The sequence below is a fragment of the Scophthalmus maximus genome, chromosome 6 (assembly GCF_022379125.1).
Source record: "Scophthalmus maximus strain ysfricsl-2021 chromosome 6, ASM2237912v1, whole genome shotgun sequence".
Classification (NCBI taxonomy): Eukaryota; Metazoa; Chordata; class Actinopteri; order Pleuronectiformes; family Scophthalmidae; genus Scophthalmus; species Scophthalmus maximus.
In genome coordinates, this window is record NC_061520.1 from 16,987,569 (window position 1) to 17,014,241 (window position 26,673).

Below are 26,673 nucleotides of genomic sequence, written 5' to 3' on the forward strand. Positions count from 1 at the left end.
AAAATAAAAACATATTTCTGGCTTTGCATATTTCTGGCTCATATTAAAGAGTTGCACTTTAATATGAGACAGGAAATACAACAGTATTAAAAATGAGCAGTAAAATGTTAGACGCAAAGCTTCTAAATGATGAAGCATACACATATTTTCCTTTTATCGCTTTTATTTTCTCGTCAAAAAAATTACATAGCCTACACACTTCTTTCTCATCCACCTCTGTGGCCTTAAAATATATTACTTCTTTTACATAAAAATCCATTGTGAAAAAAAAGAAAATGTGCTGAATCATGGTTAATAGAAAAAAAACACAAAAACCAACCAACAAAAATATATTGATAAAAACATCTTCTTGATTCCATGGCAATTTTACATTTTAAAGTAAAGGCCTTTCATTATTTGTTACTGTAGAAAAGTTGTAGCTGTTGAATTCCTGTCCATGATATTTATTATGTAGTAAGATAATACATCCTCTAATGTTCTGTGGATTTTAATTGTAACATAATATGCTTCTACATCTTCTCCATCTGTGGTTATCGCTTCAACAAAAATACTTTTCATAGTTTCAGTCTCCACTTCCTTCTTAGATATTCAAAACACACAACCACTTTGATTTAGTCACTTCCTTTACTCTTTCTCAAACCACTGAAGGAGCAAAAATGCAAATTGTCACTCTACACCTTAAAACATGACTCTTACCTTCTAATACATAGTTTTCCACCTTCTGAACCATTGTATCTGGAGCTTTAAATGTTGATGTAGAGAAACTTTAATAGAAATGGCAGGGAGGTAAATGAATTGCTATACAGTTAGCAAGTTTGTTGTACATTGTGAAACATAAGAACACATTTCATAGGGGAAAAAAGTCCCAAAAACTTTTATTTTGAATCACATTTGGCAAACGTTACCAGAGTCAGGTAAGTCTTTGGTTTATCAAACTATTCCTCTGTAACTATTTGCTCTGTAATCTGACTTGTAAACAATGCATTGTCTTTCAGAGCAGTGATCTGTCAGAACTGGTTTCTCGTACAGCCGAGCACAGTGATGCCACCTGCACAAATGTGAGCGAAAGTGTCGTTACAAACAAACAATTCTTTGAAAAAATATCATAGAATCTCATTGATATCTCTCCCACATCCCCAATAGTCCAGAGATTATTTTTTTTAAATTCGTCCTCTCTCTCATCTCCGTAGCTGCGGTCCCAGCATGACTTTGTTGATAAAGTTGACGATGGCCACGGCTGGCTGCTCGGGGTCCATCTCTGCGAACAGGTGACAGACGTTTTCCGTAGCGCTGCCTGTCCTTCTGGCCACAAAGCCAAACATCCTGCAGCGAAAAGGACACCAGAGAAGTCAAAAGGCTGGAGAGCAATTGATAGTTGACCCCCGAGTTTTTCCACAAAGGGTGGCACGTAAAAATACAGAAAACGGATTGTTTTTATTAATTGCCAGGCAAGGAAGCACAACGTATCAGTAGCTGATGTCACTCAACAAAGAAAAACACTGTGACACAAGCACTTACTTGCATGATGTGCTATCAGAATTAGTCCACCTGAAGCACGGGTACACAAATAGAGACGGAGACAAAATGTAGGAAGACATGAATAACAAGGACATGGAGGACATTTTGTAACACTAGGCAATGACTTGCACTACTCATTCACCTCTCAGAGTAAAAAAAAGCAAGACATGCGAATTACACAGGGAACTTATATTCATAAAATATAAGCCAATAGAAGAGGTATTTGTGCAGTATCAGCAAGCACAAGTGTATTACTCCATTTGGCGAAGATTATCAGCAGGAACATGTTCAAGCACATACAAGTTTTTTTTATCTAAATCATACTGTCTGGGTTTGTTTTTTGGGGAGGTTTGGCACAATGACCCACCTCTTGTCCTGGGGGTCAAGACTGCTGTAAGTGACACTGTTGATTGGGTAATGTCTCCTGAAGAACAGTCTGTGTAAACACAAACAATTTTACTCATTTGTATTTGGCTTTGGTTTAAAACAAAAAAATCTAACTGACGCACCAGAAATACCACGCAACAACAAATAGACCTTTTTAAAATAGCATTACCAATTACAACCACTGAATTAAAAATGTGACACTGTGGTTAATGTGGAATAAGGATGTAGGTTCTAAGATGCACCTTCTCTTGCTGTCTGTCAGAGTGATCCCCTGAGAGGAAACTTTAAAGTGAACCGCCGTTGCCACTGGACGCGGACTCAGAGCCAAAGTGCACTTGGTTGCCTTGGAAACTGCCTCCGGCCCCGTCAGGGATTCAGTTTCCACGGAGTTCAGGTAAAGCACATTGCAGGCTGGTTCAGTGAACAGATGAGAAAAAACATAGATAAGCATAAACATACAGTGTGTGTTTTTAATGGGTCAGTGCTACGACAACATGAGGCTTTAGCAGTCTCTGCTGGTCAAAAGAAGAACTGCACCGACCGTCCCGCACGTCATTAATCTCTTATGGAAGTTCATATGGCAACAGAAACACCAAAACCGAAACAAGCTCATGTATTACCTGCTCCTTGTTTGAGGAGGTCAGCTGCTGTGCTGGTGCTTGTTGAACTCTGCATCTCTTGAAGCTCCCCGACCACATCTGACACATCAAAGTCTTCAGTTACATAACTGCACCGTGTCAATTATTGAAGATCCAGTCTGTAGCTGTCATAACAACCTGCTAGTCTTTGAAGAGTAGTCATTCATTTGTTCTCTCGTGGCAGATGTAGCTCATTTGAAAAGACATGCATATAATTATATTGTAAAAAATAGTGTCAAATAAATGTAATGATTTTACCGTTTTCTGGGATGCGAAGGGCATAGGGTAGAGAGATGGGAGTAATTGAATGTTGGTACACCAGCGCAGATAAACTTCCTGGGAGAGCAGCAGAAGACAGAAAGAGAAAATAAATGGTTTTTTTTGATTATGACAGATTAGAAAGAAGTAAAGGAAAGAAATTGGGCTCCTGGGAGGGAATTATTACAGGTTAAAACTCTCAGTGTCGGTATCTCGGACATGACTAAATATGTGAATAATATTATGCCACTTGTGGTTGTACCACAAAACTGACCGAAGTAGGACTCGTTGTGACAGCCCTTGATCTTCACTCCCCGTGGCCCGGTCTCGATGAGGAAGTGTCTCACCAGCTGTTCCAGAGGGTCCCCTGGGTTAGAGGGGAGGGGGGTGAGAAGGGAGGGAGTGATGAGGAAAAATAAGGCAGACTTTGTTGCAGCTCAGCATATTGCATAAGGATGCATGATTCTGTTAACTATTTTTCATTACATGCATAAACAGAATAGAATGGAGACACATGAAAAAATTATCATCCAGCAAAAATAAAGACACACATTCACAGGAATACATTATTATAATGACTATGGCTGGCTCAAATTGTGTACTTAAATTATAAAACAGTATTAAACCAGAGCTTAAATCAGCATTGACATTGAATAAGTGATGCAGTAGCTCTCAACTAAAACATTGATCAATTAAATTTTAGTATGAAACTTTATGTATTTATTTTTCTTACATACATAAATGCAAAGTAACAAGGTAATGGTCATTTTAAAACTTATATATATATATATATATGTTGTTTTTATTTTATTTTGTGAACTTATAGATGTTGATCTTTTTGTCATTTTTGGGCACAGATTCAGTAGATGAATGAGATGAATGTTTTCTGCTGTGTCATTTGGCCAGTTTGCAGTCAGCTGGTTATATCAACAATGCTTTCCTGATGGATACCTTTGCTGCCAGTGATGTTGGCATTAGGAGGAGGGGTGGCCACTTTGAGGGCCAGACCGTAGGCCCCCTGGAAGGAGTTACTGTCTCTGATGAGGAAAGTTCCTGGCTCCCTGTCCTTTAACACAGCTATGGCTGTTGATGGAGAGGACATGTTAGAGTGAGAGTTTTGGTGTACATTGAGAGATGCAGCATCTTCTACTCTTCGATGCTCAGAGAAGACTAGATTGGTGGTAATGATAAATGATAAACACTGTTCGTGTACAGTCCTCACCTTGGTCTCTGGAGATGCCAGGTTTGTACCAGTACTTGGAGCTATCCTGCACAAACTTGGCATTCACCCTAATGTCTGCCTCGTCCTTTTGGCTACACAGTGCAGACCCCCGTCTCTGCTGTCCCACGGCAGGGGAGAAAGTGACGTGGTGTGTTGGGGAAGGAGCTGAGGAGACTCTCAGAAGAGAGTTGTGTCCGTTCAGGTAACCTGCGGTGGCGGAGAGGCGTTTCTTCTCTGGGAGCGGCGGCTGGAGGGCGGGGATGGTGACTGCGGTGTACCCCGTGTATGGGACGTGGGGGACATTAAGTAATGGGTAGTAATAGGACGCTAAGGGAAATGTGGGTGTGCTATATCCGTCGGGCACAGGTGACGGTGGCTTGTTGTCGGATGAGCTGTCTCTGTCTGGAGTCAGTCTGTGGCCTGCTGGGTCTGTAGCCAATGGGGAGCACTGGGGGGATGGCCGCAGCTCTGGGGAGCCAATGGGAGAATTTGGGGAAGTGTCGGAAGGGCTAGAACTGAGACTGGCAGAGGGATTCACGGTTCCACTTCTGCTGCAGTTGGATAGAGTATCGCTGGGGAGGTCAGCGCCATTGAGTTGCATTTGGACCGGGGTGATGATGACAGCAGCATAACTTGTAGCACGTGACTGGTACGATCCCTCAGCACTTCCTGTGATCTTGGCTGCACCGCTCTTACCATCAGAACCCAAACTCTGCTCACTTGATGGTTGTGTGGAGTTTATGGATGTGCTGGACGCTTGTGTTTCTGTTGTGCTAGTTTTGTTGATATTTGTGCTGGATTCTTGCTTTGTGGAGGTTTCTTGGCTTTGAGTGGGGCTGTCAGCAGTGACACTGGGGACAAAATATGAAAAAGTACACATATATGGATACATGTCATTTTATTGTCAGCATAAGTAGAAGTAAAAGAAAAAAGTTTTCACCCACCTATCTTCAGTGTGTGTGGGGCTGCTACTACCAATTATTGTGTAGTCATGATCAGAGTCCAGTCCAGGAGTGATTGACTGGCCACCAGAGTCTGATTTAACCTCTGAACCCTGGGATATGTCATCCTCCACATCAGTTTTGGCCTTTTCCACTTTGAGATAAAATGAGACAAGATTAGTAAATAACGAAACAATCAGAGTAACAGCCATGTTATATATATATATATATATATATATATATATATATATATATATATATATATATATATACACACACACACATATAAATCCCCACTGTATCAATCACTCACCTTCAGCATTCTGCTGTTCTCTGGATTTGGAGGGAGTCTCAGGCAGCCTGCCTCTCCCAGTAGACGGGCTGCTTGCAGGCAGAGGTGAGGCTGATCCAGAGTGGTATCCTGAGGCGTAACCCCGGCTCTCGTGGCTCTCAGCCGGGGATGACTGATGAGGAGAGCAGGGGCAGGAGTGGCGCGGTGGTGGAGGGGTGTGGTACCCACTGCTGGCTCCATCCCGCACATCCAGCAGGGACTGGGGACTGTGGTAGCTCTGGTGAGGCGCAATGGCAAATCTCGGCTGCTCCAGGTTTGGAACCTGATCCAAGGAGGAGTGGCAGACCCGAAACGCAGGCGTGGCTGATTTGCACTGCCAGAACTCGGCGTCTCGCACCACCTCCCATGGATTTTCACTTTCCCACAGTGGCGGCGCCTCTCTTTGTTGTACCCCTGCTCCCTGGGACCAGTGTGGGTTCTCTGTTTGGTCTGGGTGCAATGGGTGGAATGTTCTGACTGAGTCTGATTGGTGCTCTCGTCTGCTGGAGCACTCCCGACAGGGGCAACCAGAGGACGGTGTTGGAGAGCCGAAGAACATTTCCCTGTAAGGGCTGGAGGGCAGTGATTGATGGGGGAGGTGTGTGGACGGGCTGTGGTTGGAATAATGGAAGAAGTGACACTCCTCCGCACTGCAGAGTCTGTTGGAGGCTGGGAGGGAGTGGCTGTGTGGGTGTGCGTGCTCAGGGGTAGAATAAGGGTGGTATGGCCTGTGGAGACAGGGCAGGGGTGGCGGCAGGGGCGGGGGCGGGTGTTCCCATGGTAACTCTGGTAACGGATTGGCACTATGGCGATGGCAGAGTTCCATATGAGCTACATTTGGAGGAGAGGACACCGATTTGGATGGCAAAGCAGGCAGTGTTTGACTCTTTGGATGGTTTTTAATGCTGTTGCAACGTCCAAGACAACGACCATTAGAGAGGCAGGGCGCTCTCTCCCTCTCCCATCCAGCATTAGCACACTTGGTACTTGCTCGACCACAACATGAGTGCTCTCGCCTCAAACCACCCGGACTGAAAAGCTCCCCGTCATCTAAAATCGCCGTCTCCCTATCCTTTTCTTTCCCTCTTGGTTTCTCTCTTGCTCTATCTTCCCCATCTCCGCCCCGCGGCGCACAGTCAGTATTTTCCCTCTCAGGGCAGTTTGTGGACGCAGAGGCATCTTGCAGATGCCCAGTGGGTGGCGAGGGGCAACTGGAGTTACTGTAGGTGGGAGACAGGGGCTTCACCGTTGGGCTGCTGGTGAGGCATCCATTGGGAGATGCTGCTGAGGCAGTCGAGCCTGGCCCACGTCGCTTCCTCACCTGTGCGTACAGACTGCCGTCCAGAGGGCCCCTGGTGTGAGAGATATCTGGGAGGGAGGAGAAGGGAGTGTGAAGTGATGTTTGATCTTACCCTCTAAATGCAAAGCGTACTTTTTACACCTGGGTGTGTGTGTGTGTGTGTGTATGTGCACGTGTGTGTGTCTTACTTTCGAAGCTGTCTTGGTGGTGCAGGTTGAAGTTCTCATAAGAATCCCATCTGACCACATGGTCCGATGTGTCGTAGTCCACTTTGATAGAGGCATCATTCTTGCGGTATTCTCGACCTTGGAAGATAGACAATGTAATGTGAGGCACATTAGAATGTAATAAAGACGGGGATCAGGAGCATGGAACAGGATGCGGCGCAAGACAGACAAATGATAATGATCACCTTTCATTTTTTCTGGCCCATTAGAGAAGATAAACTCGACTGTCGCATCAGGAGGGAACCTGTCATCTACAAAAAGACGAGCACAAAGGCAAACTAAAATATCCAGACTGAAACTACAGAGTGGTGAAGAAGAAAGAATTCACAGGAAAGTGTGGTCTGTGATGTTGAAACACCAACGTTAATAAATACACTTGCTCTCCCTTTTCATAAAGGAAAGAAATAGGACGATAAGACAGAAAATGACTCAAGTAAACAGAGCACATCAAAGAAATGCACCCTCTGAGATTTATTTTTGCTTTCATGCATGAGTCGGTTAGTGTGAGGAATATCATTTATACATTGTCAGCGTGGAGCACTTAGAGCAACTGTCATGAGACCGCTGCGTACTGAATCTGACGTCACTCTGTCTTTGGCCATTTGTCTCAAATTGCACACGAGCAACACAATGGACTTAAAGAATAAGTGGCTTTTGAATTATGGAGAATCGTAAACAATGTCAAGGAAACAATAGTGTTGTCTAAACAACCGCACTGCACTGATATACTGCAGTACTCCACTTTCAAATACCCCTCTCGCTAATCCCTTCAGTGATGCCTTCGTGACTCTCCAAAAATTAAACTCTTACTTAGAGGTCTGTCCGTTTCCAAACAAATACATTCAGTTTTTATACCTGCGCAGGCCAGGTCCAGTTCAGTCTTGCCAAACCACAGCTGTGCTCCGTGAACGGTGCAGGTGTGAAACTGGACTCTGAAGACCACCTCCCTCTCTGCTGCACGACTCCGCCGGTGATAGCACTTCACCTGCGGACAAGGAGGCACGCAAGAGAGTGATGAAGGTCACAAGGCTTTGTGCTGTAAGAGCTATCGCGAGCAGGATAAAATGGATAAATAGAATGTTCATTTTTTCACAGTGTTTTGTTTTGTTGCCGTGCATGTTCATAGTCTATCGAGGATTTGTTTGCTTAAGTGTTTTATTTATTTTTTAAAAGAAAGTTATAAATGTGTATTACAGACAGGAAAGAGAAGTGTGTTTATCAAAGCTCTAAAATCAGTGTGTGTGAATATGGATGAGATTTGAATCAAAGAGTTCAATTGAGAAACAAACAGTTCACAAGAAGCCTTTTTTTTCTCACCATAATGTCCCCCTTTAATAACAGTGCTGGCTCCACAGTCACACACAGCTTCCTCGCCCTGGAGCTCTGAGGATCACTGAATAGACACACACACACACACAAATAGTAAAAACAAAAAAAAAAACGGCCATAGAACCATACATAAATCCAGTGAAAAACATGTCTCGGTTGGGTAAAACACTGGCAAACAACATTAACTTAACGTAAAAGGACATTAACTTCACGTAAGCACAGACCCGCCTGCGCCTAAACACAGACACGGGCCTGTGTAGACAACATCTGTCAAATGGACAGACGAGGGAAAGGAAAGACGTCTGCCCACGGGAGGTGAGCCAAAAACCCAGCGGTACAACTGGACAACTGACCGTGTACTTACTAGACGCCTGAGGTGTAGACCAGCTGCAGAGACTGGTAGATTTTCAGGAAGGGATAGAAACCTGCAAATACATAAAGAAGTGAGGATAACAGCCATATATATATATATATCTCCATTTTTTCCTTTGACATCGTAAAACACTTCCTGTTCACACCAGCACCAGTTAAACTGACCTCCTCCCGTCTGGAAGTTTGGTAATGAGGGAATGAGGATCTGGTGCAGGAACAGAGGACTGCTGTTCATCTTGATGGTGCCTGACAGCAGGCCGCTGAAGTAGTAGACGTACCTGGGGGGAAAAAAGAGGTTGAGGAAATGATGTGATGCGATGACAGCAGAGAGCGACGGAGACGATGGCGGCAGCAATCGCAAGTAGTGATATGTGGGAGAGGAGGAAATATTGAGATGCATGAGTGTGTCGGACCTGTTCTGAGAGGGCTGTAGGGAAGAGGACACCTTGTCTTCACAGAACTTCCTCATGGCCAGTGTGGTGAGAGCCTGGTCCGCTCTGGGGACACAGACACAAGTGTAAAAATGAGACTAAGAAACTATTGCGACACAAAGGTGTTGCGAGTAGTTGTAAAGTGTAAACCTGGTAATGAAATGCATGAGGTAGGGATATCTTGACTGTAATGCATATTTGATGACAGGAGTAAATCCAACAAGGATAACTGATCTTTACACATGTTGTTATAGCGAGTGACTTGTAATAATAATAATCAAAAACACAGATTACCCAGCTGATATCTTGCTGTAGTGCATGTATGCTGCCACAATGACTCCCGTCTTCCCTTTGTTCCCCTGTCAGAGCACAGATCAAAGTTGCTATGGTGTTGTTTTGAATTTTAAACAGCGAAGTAAGCAGATGTGGGTTCAGGCTGCATAAACCTTGCAGTGGAGGACCACGACGTTGCTGAGGTCAGAGGTCAGCCAAGTCTCCATGGCCTTACAGATGGCACAGATTCTGTCCAAGGGCGGGGCGTGAAGGTCGGGCCAGCCGTAGTCCTGCACCTGAGCCGCATTGAGAAATAGACAAACTGTTTTTAAACATTAACCTTGGTAATAAAAAGTGATCATGCATATGGTTATGTATGTCATTAGTGTCTCGGTAACCAAATCGGTGTATAATCTGTTGTCGCTTCAGACCTTTTGGTTAAGTCTGTTGATGTCATGTCTCTTCTCTGATAAATTCAGAAGCTGGAAAAGGCAGAGATAAGAAAGGTATCAGAAGATATCACAAGTTAGACTTTTATAGTTCCAATTCATCGCTGATATGGACTGAACATTCTGGATCGTCACACAAGTATACCAATAAAAGCTCTTTCCTTTGATTTTAGTAAAACCTTTGATAGCAGCCATTATCTGAATTCCTTCAACATTATGTTTCGATTTCAGTTTTAACTACTAACCAGAAACTTGTCTTGGTGCTTGGATTTCAGCATGGAAGCCACTTCCTGTAGGTGTCTGCGGTACCGCTCCTCCTCCAGGTCGGGCAGGAAGAAGACAGAGATGAGCCTCTCGGTGATGTAGGTGAGGTCAAAGTCGTAGTGGCGCTCCATCACGTGCTCCATCACTTGCTCCACACTTTTACTCCTGGACATTACAATTTAATGTCCTCAATGTTGATTTGACTTTACTTTTCTATTTGTCAATATCCATTTGACTTATCAAACATCATTTTCTTTTGTCCTGATGTGTGACTTGTCTTACCTCGGTATGGAGCCTCTCTTCTTCTGTGATGTAGATTTGGTGGAACCTTTCTGAGAAACGAAATGAAAAAGAGTCACTACACTGCGGTTGATGGCTGATTTGAATTATATAAACTACTTCCTTACATAGTACATATACAACCTTACCAGATCTAATGTTGAGGTGCAGGTGGGAGTCACCTGACAGGGAAGGAGCACATGGTTAGTTTTTACAGCAGTCGCATAAACGTATGTACACGTACAGAAACGGCAAACACACTGGGAATTTATCGGCACACGGCAAAAGACATGTGTTTCGTTTAATTCTTTTGGTCCTGCTCCAGCGGCGCAAATGAAGAAATGGAAGGATGGAGGGAGGGCGGCGGGATGAAGAGCTGATGGAGAGGATAGTAAAAGAGTCGCTCTCACTCTCCTCCGGCAGCTGCTTTGAAGGAGAGGCTGTCAGTACAGATTCTGCCGTTCCACATGATGAGCTAGTGACACATTATGTCAGACGCGCGCACACACACACACACACACACACACACAGACGTATACATGAAGAGACAAACCTTGACAAGAACCTGCAGGTCTACAAAAATGTAAAGACCTTGAGGACATTGCATCAACTTTTTTAAAATTCTTCTTTCTCACACTGTGGAACGCACGACCGTTGTGTAATGTACCGACCGGGCAGATGGATAAGCAGAAGGGCTCAGTTATAATGAGAGATACTCAATAAAAAATGATTGATTGTGTGTGTTGTTGTTTTTTTGCCTCGTAAAGAATAGGGAGTTGGGAGAGATGGTTCAAGTTTACTGGACGACGACTCGACATGTGGCGTGCAGTCCTTCTACTCTGCTGGTGAGCCAACAGTGTCTTGCCAAAACCACAAACACGTACACAGAGAGAGGGAAGCAGAGGTCACGCAAACACACTACAGCCACTACTATACAAACAGACCTGAACGGGCTCATGTGGCTGCTTCTGTTCTGGATTGTTTACCATGAGGATAATAGAGCAGAAGTGATGAGCTAGTAGAGAAAGTGATATTTCAGGGCATGTTTTACTTTTCAAGCACATTTGATGGTGTCGCCAGATGACGTAGGACAGTTCAAGTGTCTGCGGAGATTCTCATTCAGAAAATTGAGGAAATTAAAAGAAGAAATGGTATCAACAGTTCAGTATTGCGTCACAGCTAAGTGTACGAGCTCTCACCGTGTAAACCCTGACAACTTTTAACCTTTGACCTATCCCATGAGGATGACTGACAGCTGAGCTGCCCTCTGTTGCTGAGCGCTGGCCCCGTGCTGACAGGTGTCAGACAACAGGTTAACAAGTCAAATGCCTGACAATCACAATGATCTACAGCTGAAACGCCCTCAGCAACAGCAGCCATTCACAAATATGCTCTGCTTAAGACGGATTTTATAATGTTCAGGTAGCTGCTGCATCAGTTTCAAGGTACTAACACGGATAATGATAAAATGAACCTAATGCACCTAATGCTCACTATAAGTCATTGTCAAGTTTGTTTCAGTTCCAGCTCCATATTTCCTCTGCATTTCTATAACTTTGTATTTCTATAAACTAATGTCAATTTGGGAGGTTGTCCTTGCATAAAAATAACTCTTTGATTTGTTGCTAAATGGCTAAGCATTGCAAAATTATTTACTTTATTGATATTAGTTATATTAGGGGGGCTGCACGGTGGTGTAGTGATTAGCACTTTCGCCTCACAGTGGAGTTTGCATGTTGTCCCCGTGTATGCGTGGGTTCTCTCCGGGTTCTCCGGCTTACTCCCACAGTCCAAAGACATGCAGAATGGGGTTAGATTCATTGGAGACTCTAAATTGACCGTAGGTGTGAATGTGAGAGTGAATGGTTGTTTGTCTCTGTATGTGGCCCTGTGATAGGCTGGCGACCTGTCCAGGGTGTGCCCCGCCTCTCGCCCAATGTCAGCTGGGATTGGCTCCAGCCCCCTCGTGACCCTTAAATGGATAAAGCAGTAGATGATGGATGGATGGATATTAGTGTCATTAAGTTTCTAAGTTTCTTTCTCTACAGAAACGAAACAAATCTCATGATGCATCTTCAGCTCATTTCACTATATGTTAGTCCTGTGTATCTGCAAGTTCCGCAAAAAAGTGTAATGAGAAACAATAGAAAGGTTTTCTATGGCATCAAAATGAAATGATAGCTTTCTGGTTTCAGTGGAAACAGACGCTGGGTTCGGAGAAATGTGGAGATGGAGGCACAGAGAAAGGACATAAACAGGCATGTGATCTACAGAGGAATGAGTGAAAGGAGGAGTGAAGGAAAAGAACATGCTGTAATTGGTTACAGCTCGGCAAAATATGCTCCTGCTGAACTGACAAGATGATGTGGCCATTACTGGGCACTAACATGCCTCATCAGCTGTTTGGATCTTGAGTGAGTCTCTGAACAACTTCTTTCTCCCGATCCGTCGATCTGCTCCTTTCTCATGCTGTACTGCATGTCGCTAATCTGTCCCTGTGTTCGTGTACATGCGGGCAAATCATAAACGTGTAATAACACCCACAGTAGGAAATGAAATGGAGATCCAGCCTTAAGGGGACATCGCTCCTCTTCATACTTTTAATAACAGTAGAGTGGATGAAGTGGTCGGCTCCAGGAAGGAAGAGTAGGAGACAGAGGTGACGCGTACCCGGGCTAAGACAGCAGAGTCAACAGGAAGCAATTTGTAACAGGATGTCAGCGCTGGTCAACCTAGGTTTACACACACACACACACACGCACAAACAAACACATGCGGAGTGTGTACACGTGTTTTTTTGGAAGCTCTGCCAGCCTCCGGCTCTTCATTAATGCATGCGGAGTGAACGCTGGAGCCACTGGGAACGGCGCCATCTGGTTGAGTTGGTCTTGTTCCCCAGCGAGCATCCACTGAGGTGCCAGTGACAGCGCTCCATCCCACCCGCAGGGACCGACTGGCTGTCAGTGGACGGGATGCCTGGCGTGTTCAGTTTGCCTCGTTCGCCGAGCGCACTTGTCATTCCTCTTTCTCATTCCTGATGTCTGTGCGATGAGTACGAAGCTGCGACAGCAGCCACTTAGCTTCGCTCCGCGCGAAGATTGGTCACGACTGTCGCTCGATGATTGACAAGCGTTTCATGATGAACCAGGCAGAGCAACTGAACAGACCAGGCAACCAGTCCGTCCTTGAGGGGTGGCCGCCGCCAGTTGACAATTAGCTTAGCATAAAGACTGGAAACAGGTCAAGTGGATACATGCCATGCACTTTTGCACCCCTTTCTGATTTGATCAACTGTGAAATGGAAGGATGACTTGAATCTACATCCGGCCTTCGGAGCGGATCTTCCTCAAGAGTTTCCTGGCTGCCGATCCCCTCCACAGCACATTGGCGGTGGCACGGATCTGAAAACGTTCTCACCGCCACGTCTTGAATCGTCACTCTCCCTCCATTCCAGGGAGAGGAAATCCAACTCAGAGAACTTCAGGAGCAACCGAGTCGGTTACAAGGAGGCAGCATATAAAATGTGGGACTCTGAGACACAGGCATCTGTGTGCCACCTAGGAGGGGCCCGACTTTCATTCTGACAGTCAACTCGGAGCTGACGTCACACTGTGGAGGGGGAGAAGTGAGTAAGCTTTCCCATTTGCAACTGGAAAGAAAGCTAAATAGCCAAGGCTTTGCCCAAGTTCCATAGTCTCACAAAAAGACACTAATGCCCACTCAAAGCTAAATAAAACTCTGAGGATTTTTATTTTCTGCGCAGACTTCACATTTTGCCCCGGGTAGCAGAGGGCAAATTTAGGTGTGGTTTTGATTTAGGAGGACTCACATGAAAGGGTGAAGTTCCCTCCCTGACTCGTCTCCTTATCACTCTGCCTCTCTTGTGTTTTTCCTCATCTTTGATCCCTCATTTCAACATTTCCCATCCCTTACCGGCTGTCATCCCCTTTTGCTTGCTTCTCTCCTACTATCTCATACTCTCTCCCCCGCGACTTCCAGTTCCCATGAGCGACGGGATAACCGCAGTCATCCGAGCCATGAGACACAAATATTAGCTCCCACTGAATAAACAATATCGGATGTTAAACGGGATCCAGATAAGCACCACCCATAGCCAGGGCAGTTCACTTTGAAACGCCCAGGAGAAAAGGGGGAACAAGAGGAAGCGTGAACAAGGGACCAGAGCAACAGATAAAAGGGTCGGGGGAGTAGAAATATGGACAGGGCTCAGAAGAAGAAAAGACGTCAGGATGACAGGAAGAGGAAAGAGGAGAGGGGAACAGAGAGAACGCGAGAGCGGGGCGCTGGATGGGAGAGAGAGATGTCAACAGCTGAACATGCCTCCTGACCACTGACACAGAGCAGGCAGATTTCAATGAGCTATTTTGATAAAGCTCCTTATTTTAGACCGTGCGTCTCTCAGAACACTTAAGGACCCATTTTGTGTATTTGTCCATCAGTCATCTCACAGATCCACTTGCCTTTCCAGGGGAAAGCAGCATGACAACAGTAAAGTATCATGGTCCCAACAGCCAGCATGTGTGTGTGTGTGTGTGTGTGTGTGTGTGTGTGTGTGTGTGCGTGCGTGCGTGTGTTCTTGTAATACTTCATTACTGATAAGGTGAATTAGGCAGTAAAATTAAATGAACCATGATTATCTGTACACTGTGCATCATGCCAGCGATGGTTATAAATGGAGACAACAATGTGACAGCAATAAGTCACCACCTTAATTAAGTTACACAGATGTTTATCCGACAGGATTTTCTATCCACATTTTACTGAGGGGTTTTTTACCCCCTAAATCTCCATCGACTTCACGGTTTTTCCTCTTCCCATCGATCTGCAATGAGCTGCCACGGGACAGCATGTCAACTCGGTCCCCCACTGAGCGGCACGAACAACAGAACAGGCTTCAAAACATGTCTCACTCAAAACACCACCTGATAGAAGAGAAGCCTCAGATCCTCACAACAAAGTATATATAGTCTGTAAACTTTCTGTTCCAGTCCCAGTGGCACACTGTGTACTTACTATGTGTAACACTTGCCTGTTATGCAAGCGCATGGCATCATAATTGCTATATCGATTCATAAGTCAGCATGACAGATTAGCAGAACAGCTGGTGTGTACGAGCAGGGATCTGCAACCATCTGCTTTTCACTACGCAACATTAACATCCATCAGATGATGATAGGAGAGCTGGCGGGGTCGGCAGTGCAGCCATTTGTCTCCGTCAGGTGCCCTCTTTGTCACAGAAGCTTCTCTGTACACAATATACATACAACAAAGACATTGTATGCACGGCGCTGAAATAGATAAAGACAGTAAATAGATGCTGTAGGAAATTGCGCTGTGACGTCTGATCAATATAATCTTAGTTGCAAGTTTGCACATTTTCTGGCATGCACCACACAGCACCATATAGAATTGGGTTGTTGGTGAGCTACAGTTTCCATAATCTGCAAACCTGCACCTAGTAACAACTATCGCATTAAAAAGTCAATCTTATGAATTCACTCTCATGGTATTAAAAATTTAAAGCTGTGTACATATATATATATATTTTTTTTTGTAGGTCACAGCAGGAGTTCCCCAGTTCATTCTCCACACTTGCCTTAATCACACTGGATGAAATCCTCTTTTCCGGGCAAATCAAGAGCACCCTTTCCACAGCTTTAATGGAATAGTGTGCACAATCACATGCTGCACTGTCGGAGCGAACACTATGGAAAGGGTCGAGGGACATTAGATCGCAACTCAGTAGAAAATAGAGACACACTGAGTGTATATGGATGTGTTTTTACCTGTCATCCAGCAGCCTCAGTCTGTCCCTCTGCCTCTGAGCAGTCCTGTTCGTAGAGTGTCACACACCACCTCCCTCCCTCCCTCTCTGTCTTACAAACTCTCTGCCGGCTCTCTCTCTCACGACTCACTTTACCTCCCTCCCTCCCTTTATGATAACACACACACACAATTACTGTGCCAGCAGCACATGCGACATAACTTTCCCCTCTCGCTCTGCCCGTGTCATACGCACAGGGACGTCAGAGCCCGCCAACCGTTTGCCTTGCCTGTGCACTAGCACACAAACATCAATACGCCACATGCGGACACTGGGCAGCCCTGCAAAGTCACAGGCTGCTGGTGTCCACTGACCTTTTCGGTAGCCCGTGGCTCAGACAGGGAGCTGACAAGAGGCAGAGTAAAAGTGGCAACAGGACAAAGAGGCAGCGTCAGATGGAGATAGTGTTTACAAGACGGACGAATGGAGAGATGACGCACAAAGGATGAAAAAAAACAAAAAACTTAGAAAGTAGAAATGGATGTAAATGGTACTGGGATGGCATAACGCACTGATGAAAGAAATGTCTGAAAAGCAGGTAAAAGTCAGGGAAGGTGGGAGAAGCTTTAACTGTGACTATAACATGAATTACATTTTTTAAAAAAAGGATGAATCTCAGATGATGACAGTGCGGTGCAAGAGATGAGAGAAATAGGAAAGGAAGCAAAATGTTGACATTTCAGAAAGAGCAACAGAAATAGCATGACATGAATCCTGCAGCCTTTTTTATTTTATTTATGAATACCCCAAAACGGACTGATTACACACACACACACACACACACACACACAGTCTGCCTCCCCAGCTGCCTCTCACTTATTTGTGTCCTCCCACTGATCGCTCACTGGAAGGCATCTACGGCACTCTTGTTATTTTCTATATTTACCCGCTCAGACTTCTCCCGTCCAGATTGATCATCGTCCCGTGTGACGATGTCCACTCTGATCCGAGGCGGCTGCAGGCACCAAGAGTTGTTTTTGGCTATCGCCGTGGTGACCAGGGGGACGAGTACGACAAAAATAATAATCCTCTTTTAATACATGCTGCTAAGGCACAGCAGCTGGTACTGCCCAATCATACACCATTACCATGCGTGCGTGTCTGTGTGTGTGTGTGTGTGTGTGTGTGTTTGTGTGTGTGTGTGGAGGAGGAGGAGGTGGATGGAAGTCCCCCCCCACCCCCCCACCCCTTCATAAATCCTGCAGGATTGGCGCTGACCTGAAGAGCTGAGCGATAAAGGCAATGGCTCCCTCTGCGTGACAGAGCGCAAGTGTGCTGTGTGTTTGGACAGTGCAGTTACAGCAAGGTCATGAGCTCAGCCAGTGTTGTGTGACGCTGAGCTACTGTGAGCAGGGTCACATGAGAGCAGAGGCAAATACTGCCAATGGTTGGACATAAGCCGTGGACAAGAGAGAGAGTGCTCCTCTCTTACACAGTGCAACCGTGTCCCCGTAAATCCAAAGAGCCCACTCCTCGTCCAAAAAAAACGACGAGGCACCTGTTTAAAAAAACACAATCTTTTGACGTCGCAGTCTGATCTGTCAGTGAGACAGCAGAACTGCCTCTCTGCCTCCTTTACCATCAATTTGAACATATGAGATGTTTTGAAACTGTTGTGCAAAAAGTTGACCAGAAACTATTTACGCCTTACTTTTACCAGTGATGTAGTGAATGTTAAGACCTGAAATGTGTCAATATGACGCTAATTCATTACTGACACTTTTCCAGCTATGAAAATAAGGTGGGTTTTTTTCTTTGATATCTTTAACTTGATCATATTTTTCCATTTTGGACAATGAAATCTTGCTTGCGCTATTGCTCATGTAAAGTGATGTGGATAAGATTCAGTTCACATAGCTCATGTGTCACACAATATGATGTGTAGGTTTAGAGGTCGGTTAGAAATTCCTGAAACAATAGTAATCTACCCCGAAGGCCACGATTATTTTATTTTGTTAATACAGTATCAATCATATTTCAATCGTTTTGCTAGTAATGAGCTACTAAATTTATACTGACGCAAGTTGGATTTACCTAAACATTTCATGACAACTCTTCTCTCCGCTTGCAGAATAAAATGGATTTCCTGGTCTGGTACCTTTACCTGCGATCGTGGAGCTGAACGAAAACATTGATACCACTTTTATGAAATTATTGTCCAATGTAACACGTTAATCAGTGAGCTTTGGCGGTGCTGGTGGAACAAGGCCTGCTGTTTCCTGCAGGTTGCCAGTGTTTATGCTGAACTCTGAGCTGTAGATTCATATTGAACGAAATGATGGACACATTGATTATTATTGACTTGCTCACAAGACCAAAATGTTGACATGTTCCTTTCAAGCCTGAGCCGGTATTTCTCAGGGCCGTCAGGGTCACTGGGGGGAATTCGGTGGACTAAAAAGCCACATGCTACTGATCATCCTCCTCACACACAATGTGAATGGATACTGGTGCGCTGTGTAAAATATATGATCCTTCAATAAGAACAAATGCTTCATATTCAGCTGCAATAAAGACTCCCTATAGACGACCTAGGTGCCTGCGGCCTCTCAGGAGCCCCCTGCTATATGCCATGTTAGCACATGACTGAATTACTCATGGCGACCTGGCTGGTTGCTGTTCAGGGGGAGCCGGCCTTCTCCAACCAGACATCTAGGTCAGTGCACATGGCTTACTCCACTCAAGACTCACATCACATTAACATCGCTGCCCAACAAGCTCTGTCACCGGAGCGCAGGTTGCTGCGGACACTGGGGAAAGTAACGTGCGGCTTACCTTGGCTTCACAGGTCCTGTGAACTGCAACCTTGCACTCTGCAAACAGTAAGGAGAGGAACATGTTTCACTCTGAACGTTTAGCTTTGAAAGAAAGAAAGAGAGAGAGAGAGAGAGACAAGACAGTAGACTGAGGTCTACGCAGGTAGTATCAGTGCTTGCCATCAGTGTCTCCGGGTCTGGCCCCCCGACCTGACTGAGACGTGAACTCACCCTTGCAAAAAGCCCCGGGGTTGTCGATGTCCTGCCTGCACACATCACACACCCGTCTCCTCTTGAAGCTCTTCTCTGTGAAGGCGTGGCTCCCAGCTTTGGCGAGCTGCAGACACGCGGGAGAGTGAAATGTGATCAGTCACACGTTGCATTAAAAAAAAAAAAGATTTAGTCAAAATGGGCGAAAAAACAATAAATGCCACAGCCCAAAAGGAAGTGAGAAGGAAACATTTGGACAGACCGGAACACTGGAGCTGTCTACAGTGTGCATGTGGGGTATGACATGTTCTGTGTGGGCAGTTTTCTCGACGCTGTCTTAAGGCATTTGATCTCAGCATTGTTCCCGAACGGAGCTCAGGACGGTCCCAGTCGCCTGCACGGCTGCTGTCAGTACAGATATGCTCTGGTTCGGTGACACGCCAGCATGATCGCTGAGGTCCATTCAGCTTCCTCCACCAAAAAAAACCCAAACACCTGTCACAACACGATGTGTTTTAAGGCATCTTCTCTCTGTCTCTCTTCTAGAACTCGTCCTTATTCTGTCTCAGGCTGTGGGGCCACTAAGAAGAGGAAAAACAAGCAGTTTTCAGTGCCACTGTAATGCACAGTATGCTCACAAGTAAACTCAATGTATCTGAATAGATGGACTTGGTGTCAGTCTGAAATATCTCATCTAATGTTAATATTGATTACAATGAAGTTTAGTACAGCTATTTAGTGCAGAAGTTCACTGACTTAAGTGATCCCTGGATGTTCCTGTATTGCCACCATCAGGTAGAACTTGAGTTCATCCCATGTGCAGGTTCATGTCCAGACACGGTACACCTGCAAAACTAATGACATAATCTCCTGTACTTTGTGTTTAGAGTTGATCCGCAAATGTAATTGCAAACGCAAACACTCTGAACTAGTACATTCTCACAGAGCATGACCTTCAGGGAATTGTTCCCATGGCTTCAGATTCATACTCAACAAAACAATTTGCTGTCTTTCCTCTCTCAAATTTTTTCTCTCGATAAGATATGTCGATAAGATACCGTTTAAAAAATGACTACCCTCGTCAAATACAATTCAATATCTACATCATTAAACATCCAAGAACAAGATTGCCTACATTTGTTTGCATTATGCCAACAGTGAACACTCAATCAAACCAACACAAACCAAAGTTTATAACAAAAATGAAGGTCAATATTTGACGCCTGGAGAAGCTCCTCCGTGATCACAGGCTTGCTATACGATGTATCTCCTTTCAACACTGCAAGGTGGAACCACACCGGGACATCGTGGCAGCTGTGTAAACAGGACACATGAGCTTCTTGTAGCGCTAAGGGTGGATCTGAACCAGACAAGACTCACTCCGTTAACTGTTCACTTTCTTTCTCACAGTGTCACAGTGAAAAACCTCTGCTGGGACCGCAAAGATGAATGGAAGGTCTTGGAACACAGGTCGATAGGTAGATGCACATACGGAGGAGAGGTCCGTCCCAGTGAGGGTGCAGTTTGCTTTCTAAAGGCAAATAATTGTGCTGCCCTGACTGAGTCATAATCCATGGATTTTTCCTTTTTATAAACCACTCCTCGACTATCCCAGAGAAAAGAAATAGGACAATGTTTATATAAAAAAAAGTTATGGTGACGCCCTCCCAAAGTAATGCCTTCTGACAGCATGTGAGGCACATTGGACACAGCATGAGGGAGATGGTGTGTGTGTGTGTGTGTGTGTGTGTGTGTGTGTGTGTGTGTGTGAGGTAATGGAAAAGGTGGAGGGCCACCTGCACACACTGGTATTTCTTTTCCTGTTTTCTTTTCCTGACTTAATGCATTTCTCTGGTCTTGAAAAAACACTTTTCAGCTCAGGCAATTTTTGCGTTTTCCACTCCCTGGGTTTTTCCAAACAGGAGCAGCATTGAATTTAAACGCCGGAAGGTGGGTGCTCACCACCTTCGATTCACTCTCACAAACAAACACTTATTCACTATTTGACGTCAGTCTCACTTCTCCCAACATCTTGAACCGTGAGTGGCCGCAAACCCCCACATTTAAACGTGATGTATTATGAAATAGATGAGAAGCGTATGAAGTCTAAATCCTTTATGAATAGAAATGTATAATTAATGTTTTATGTAGCCCTACCTTGAGTGTGATGTGGTTACGTAATGTGATCATAATGCAGTGGATCCGCTCCGAATACGCTTCTCAACCCGAAACAAAACTCCACACAACTTCTGCTTCATTAAAACAGATAATATTTTTTTTCATTACATTCAATTTGCACCAATGTTTCTTTTTTCTTTCTTAATGCACTAAGAGAATACTGGAAGATTTATCAAGCAGCAACATTTAAATCAACAATTAAAACACAGCTCATTAACTCATTAAAAATACTGTCAACACATCCATCCATCCATTATCATTACCGCTTCATCCTTTAAGGGTCACGGGGAGTTCCTGTCTTTATAAGCTACACTGAACAAACCAGCTTCTGTCTTCTCATCGAACACTTGGCAAAAAAGCAAATAAAAGATTTTCCCAATTATGTCAAACCTTTCCTTTAGCTATATTTTGCCTGCTGAGAAACGGAAATAAAATGTCTGGATTCCTCTTTGACCCTTTTATACTGTGAGCCACTGTAGAGAGGGTAACATATGAGAGACAGTAATAATAATAACATACTAAATTTTGTTTGCTATGATTGTTCAATCATTAAGACTGCCTCATGTTTATTTAATTTCATTAAATGGGGTGTTTGAAATTGTTGTGGGTGTGCTCCCCAAAATGAAAGGCACAAATTATACAACGATTCCTGAATTTCCCTGTTGTGTGACAAAAAAGGGAATATCTTGCCTCATCTAATCTTAATTATTGTGTAATATCTTACAATAAAAAACCCTCAGGTGGAAAAACTATTTTTATTTTGGTCACTGGCCGCCTGATGGAACACATTACCATTATACTGTAGGTATTGATGGTCAAAGCAGACAAGCCTTTGGTCTATTGACATATGTCCTCTGCTAACATGATGAATGGCTATGGCTATGAACAGTGGCATCCACTGCATTTGTTGAGTCCGGGTCTGTGTGTGTGTGTGTGTGTGTGTGTGTGTGTGTGTGTGTGTGTGTGTGTGTGTCTGTGTGTGTGTGTGTGTGTGTGTGTGTGTGTGTGTGTGTGTGTGTGTGTGTGTTTGTGTGTGTGTGTGTGTGTGTATGGGTTATTTAGTGAGAGAGATCATGGACCTGACAAAAAGAGGGCATATGACGGAATGGAGGAGGATCACAGACCCATCTCACCATTTAAATTTCAAATGTTATTATATAACTCATGGAGGTGCCATCGATTGGGCTTATGCAATGACCTACAGAGTTGCTGTCCCTTCATAATCCTGGAGATAAAAGTAGAGTTAGAAACCGATGGGTTAGTTGGATCACACTCATTCCACAGAATTACTTCCTTACAATTAAGCAGAATGGATTAACTCTAGATCTATATTATTAATAATATAGATCTAATATATAGATCTATATTATTATAACACATTGAGCTGCATACATGCTCTGCTTTAAAGTAAGTTTAATAAATAAATGTGGGGAGGGCCAATGGTTTTACAGGGAGGGACTCACTGGACTAACATGCAGGCGTGGCCAGACCGCCTACCAAAACACAGAACAGAGAAGCTCTGATCACAACAAAGAGAGAGAGAGAGAGAGAGAGAGAATGTGTGTGTGTGTGTGTGTGTGTGTGTGTGTGTGTGTGTGTGTGTGTGTGTGTGTGTGTGTGTGTGTGTGTGTGTGAGAGTGAGAGAGAGAGAGAGAGAGAGAGAGAGAGAGAGAGAGAGATAGAGAGAGAGAGATTGACTTCACTCTGCTCAGGACACCATTACTCTTTACACAACAGAAAATAGGTTAGTTGGCTGCTATGTTAAGTCTAATCATAGATTATGTGTGTGTGTGTGTATATATGTAATACTATAATGTTATGTGTCTTATTATAAGTAGAATATGACGTATGTTGGCGTTACAAATACCATGAAAACATCAATAGCTATAAAGTCACAGTTCATGGCATCATGTTAGTAATAGATATTGAATTGATTTTATTTTGTATTTGCTTTGGGTCAACTAAATCACAGATGTTGTTGCTTTTATAGAGACATGATGTCCTGGCAACTCACTAATACTTACAATTACACATTGAGACAGTAATGAACCAATACTAAACTAATGCTGCATGTACATCTCATTTGGAGAGCCTCTTAGCCTTAAAATACAGTAAATTCCTTTAACAGCAAAAAAAAAATGAACCTTTAATTTTGGATGAAAAATCTTTTTCCACATAGAAACATCACTGAAATGATTCATCTTCACTCCAATGTGTCAGTTTTGCCGTTAAAGACAAAAAGCAGGATGAGTCAAGGGCACCCCCTAGTGGTCAAATCGTATCATTGCAGCTCCGCCTCATACTGGACAAACCCATGCTGACAAACCTGGACAGAAATGTAATGTAGATCGTGTTGGTATTATGTGTATTTCAACTGACGTAACTGTGTACTTTACACCTTTATAGTATTGTTACATAAAGAAAACATTTTAGGATTTAATTCCCTTTGCTTTGAGAACAATCTGTGGTGTGACAACCTATGTGATTATTTTACACTATATTTCCTATTATATTCATATTTCATCATAAAATTAAGTTTGAAGCGTTTGAGAAATTGTACAAAATTACAAAAGAGTTCTCACATCATGAGGGCGATGAAAATATGAAAACCAACCGCTTATGTGCCACAAAAAAGCAGTAGGTCAGTGAATAACCACTTACATTTTATGGAAATCATTTGTCACATAATGACAAAAGGGATTGAAAGAACAGTCATTACATTTAACACTGATACAGATAACATGACTCACGATTTTCTCAGTGCAGAGGCATGTTCAGGATACTGTGACCAACGGCTTCCATGCACATTTCACTTCCAGCTAAGAAGAACTTTAATTGAGTGGACATTTCGGTCTCCGGAGTCTCCTGTGACCATAAGCGCTGTTGCGGTATTGCATTGCAGTATTAAAGAACCACACCCCATTCAGATTTTTTGCAGCCAAAAAATGTGTCATTCTCCAAGCATCTTCGACCACTGCAGAGAGCCTGCAGCTCTACTCACATGGAGATGAGGAGAGAGAGAGAGAGAGAGAGAGGCAACAGTAACAGCACAATGGACTTCTTTATGACGGTGGCTGAGTGCACTTTTTAGAACTGTGAGAACAGCAGCAGAAGTTATTCCAATTATTGCTTCCTAAATTTAGAAGAGGGAAAAATGACAAGTACATGATCCTTATATCAGTGTCATTATGATGGTTGTACACCATCCAAAAATGCACATGTGAAAACCATACATTTAATGACAAGCAGACTGTAAATGAACACAGGGTACAGTGACACACCCCGTCTGTAGAAAACGACAGAGCCTCTGTGAGTGTTTGTTTCAGTGACACCTCACAAGTGATGACATGCTGGAGAGTAGGAGACACAACCTCTAGCTCTTGGTGACACACACAACAAACACACACACACCCACACACACACATGATCAAGCCAGGAAGGGACGGGAGCAGGTGGCGTGCCAGGGGTATGCTCCAGCTCTGGCAGGGTATTTATAACCTGCACGAGTAGAGACTGTCACCTCCAAACAGCCATGAATATGCTGAAAATAGGTGCGGGAATCAGTGTGTTTGCGTCTGTTGTGTGTGTGTGTGTCTGTGTGTGTGTGTGTGTGTGTGTGTGTGTGTGAGAGAGAGAGAGAGAGAGAAACCAAGAGAAAATCAGACTTAAACATCCTAAAGAAGAACTCCTGGACAGTTTGCATGTATGAATGTATGACACACTTCATTCCTCTCCACTGCAGAGTCCACCCTATCAGTTGGGACTATGCAATCATAATTTGGCACACACACACACACACACAAAGACATTAGGGCTTCAGGGGATTTGAAGCCACACGTGATCTGAGTAATGTTTTTGTTCGCTCTGAAATTACACACACTTATCTCACAAATGTCCTGACAGAAAAATAGTAACGTCACTGCACAAAAATGAGTTGCCCCTTCTCAAAATGAGTTCTCTCTCTCTCTCTCTCTCTCTCTCTCTCTCTCTTTGTCCTATCACTTTGACGTACACCGAGCTCAAGTGCGATTCACTCTGGCATGTGAGAATGCCCACATTCTGGTGGGTACTGTTGGTTCACCTCGCCAACAGACGCTTTTTATTTTAGACTCTACAAAAGTCCTCCGGGGGCTTTGCATGCGTAGCGATGCGGCATGCCCCTAAATCCATACATGTTCCTAAATAGAGCCAGCAGACAGGCCGACGGCGGCTCCACACCGGACAGTAACTCACACCACTTCCTCTTGAACCTTGACTGCTGAGGGACATGATTAACAGCTATCAAGTAGACAGTCCACTGCTGTGTGGTGTCCCCCCCCGCCCCCCCCCCCCCCCCCCCCCCCTCTCTCTCACTGCTCATGGTTCTTCTGCATGGTGTATTTCTTAAAAGTAACGATTGAATGTTGACACTGGCTCATATTTCAACGTTAGCAGTGCATGTGAACCACGCAGGTGTAAGAGAGACACACAAAACACGATACGCAAGCATGTGCGGCCTGAGATGCTTCTGTTCTATTCAATGCTGACAAAAGCGCAGAGATGGAACTGCTTCTGGAATGTAGGCTTCATTTAACTTGGTCCGGGGTTTTTTTTTTTGCATTCCTTCGGTCGGCGTCCCTGACTAATATGTGATGCGTGTAGCATATAACTTTTAAAGAAAGTCCAGCTGCTCCAGCTGAATGACATGACAAACACTAAGTAGCAATTTTCAGCCATTCGTAGCCACGGGACCGTACACATCCAGACGCCCAGGACCATGGAGGCTCCAGGAGTAATAGTTAACGTCATGAATTTTTGCTCCTTGAAGTCTAAATGTTCTCTCCCATTCATAAAAGGCTGCAAATGAAGTGCCAGCATTGAGATCACGAGAAGCACACTTCTCCTGAGTAGACCCCCCCCCCCCCAGGAGCAGTTATTCACTTACCTCGGCGAGATGAAGGATTTCAGGATGCACCTCGGGTTCTGCATCTATGGGGATTCCTCCCGTGTCAGGACCAAGTCCATGTGTCTTCATGCTGCCAGGGCCCGTGCTGTGAATGCACCCCATACTTCCAGCAGATGCCTTGTATCCTTTCTCTCCTCCACTCCTATCCACTCACTCCAAGCAAGTGCTTCGCTCCAGAAGGTCCTTCTTCTCCACGCTTCGTGTCATGAGGGGCCTCCTTATGTCTCTACTGTCTTCTTCTTCTCCAACATGCTCCTTCTTCCCCTGCAGTGACGCCTCACACCCCTGCCCTTCTCTGTGACAGCCCGTCCCGTCTTGAAATCCACCCCCACATAACCCCCTCCTCCTCCTCTTCCTCCCCTCCAAGAAGTGTTACCACGCACAGACCCTCACCTCTTTCTCTCCCTCTCCTCTTACACTCTCCCGTGTCCCCTTGCTCTCTGGCTTTCCTCACTCTGAAAGCATGCGAGCCTGCACTCACCACCACCCTTTCCCCGTGCCAACACCTCCTTCCCTTCTC

General features: G+C 44.5%; 1 protein-coding gene across 3 annotated transcripts; it reads right to left on the reverse strand.

Moving 5' to 3' along the window:
• Positions 1–605: 605 nt before the first annotated feature.
• On the reverse strand, positions 606–26,455 carry LOC118309797 (tensin-like). 3 transcript variants are annotated; one of them, XM_035632299.2, is made up of 27 exons: positions 26,133–26,455; positions 19,052–19,157; positions 18,840–18,877; positions 10,369–10,401; positions 10,223–10,272; positions 9,922–10,105; positions 9,659–9,709; positions 9,401–9,523; positions 9,249–9,313; positions 8,937–9,020; positions 8,689–8,801; positions 8,516–8,576; positions 8,140–8,215; positions 7,678–7,807; positions 7,008–7,073; positions 6,784–6,900; positions 5,278–6,663; positions 4,968–5,118; positions 4,024–4,874; positions 3,753–3,884; positions 3,076–3,168; positions 2,802–2,879; positions 2,526–2,603; positions 2,148–2,316; positions 1,886–1,954; positions 1,519–1,548; positions 606–1,323 (listed from the first exon to the last, which is right to left on the reverse strand). In XM_035632299.2, exons 1-27 carry the CDS (start codon positions 26,253–26,255, stop codon positions 1,179–1,181), a joined length of 4,602 nt encoding a protein of 1,533 aa, XP_035488192.2. In that variant the 5' UTR covers positions 26,256–26,455; the 3' UTR covers positions 606–1,178. The 3 variants fall into 3 exon arrangements, with proteins under 3 accessions (XP_035488192.2, XP_047188832.1, XP_047188833.1); XM_047332876.1 differs by lacking the exon at positions 1,519–1,548; XM_047332877.1 differs by lacking the exons at positions 18,840–18,877; positions 19,052–19,157; positions 26,133–26,455 and adding an exon at positions 16,027–16,153.
• Positions 26,456–26,673: the final 218 nt, after the last annotated feature.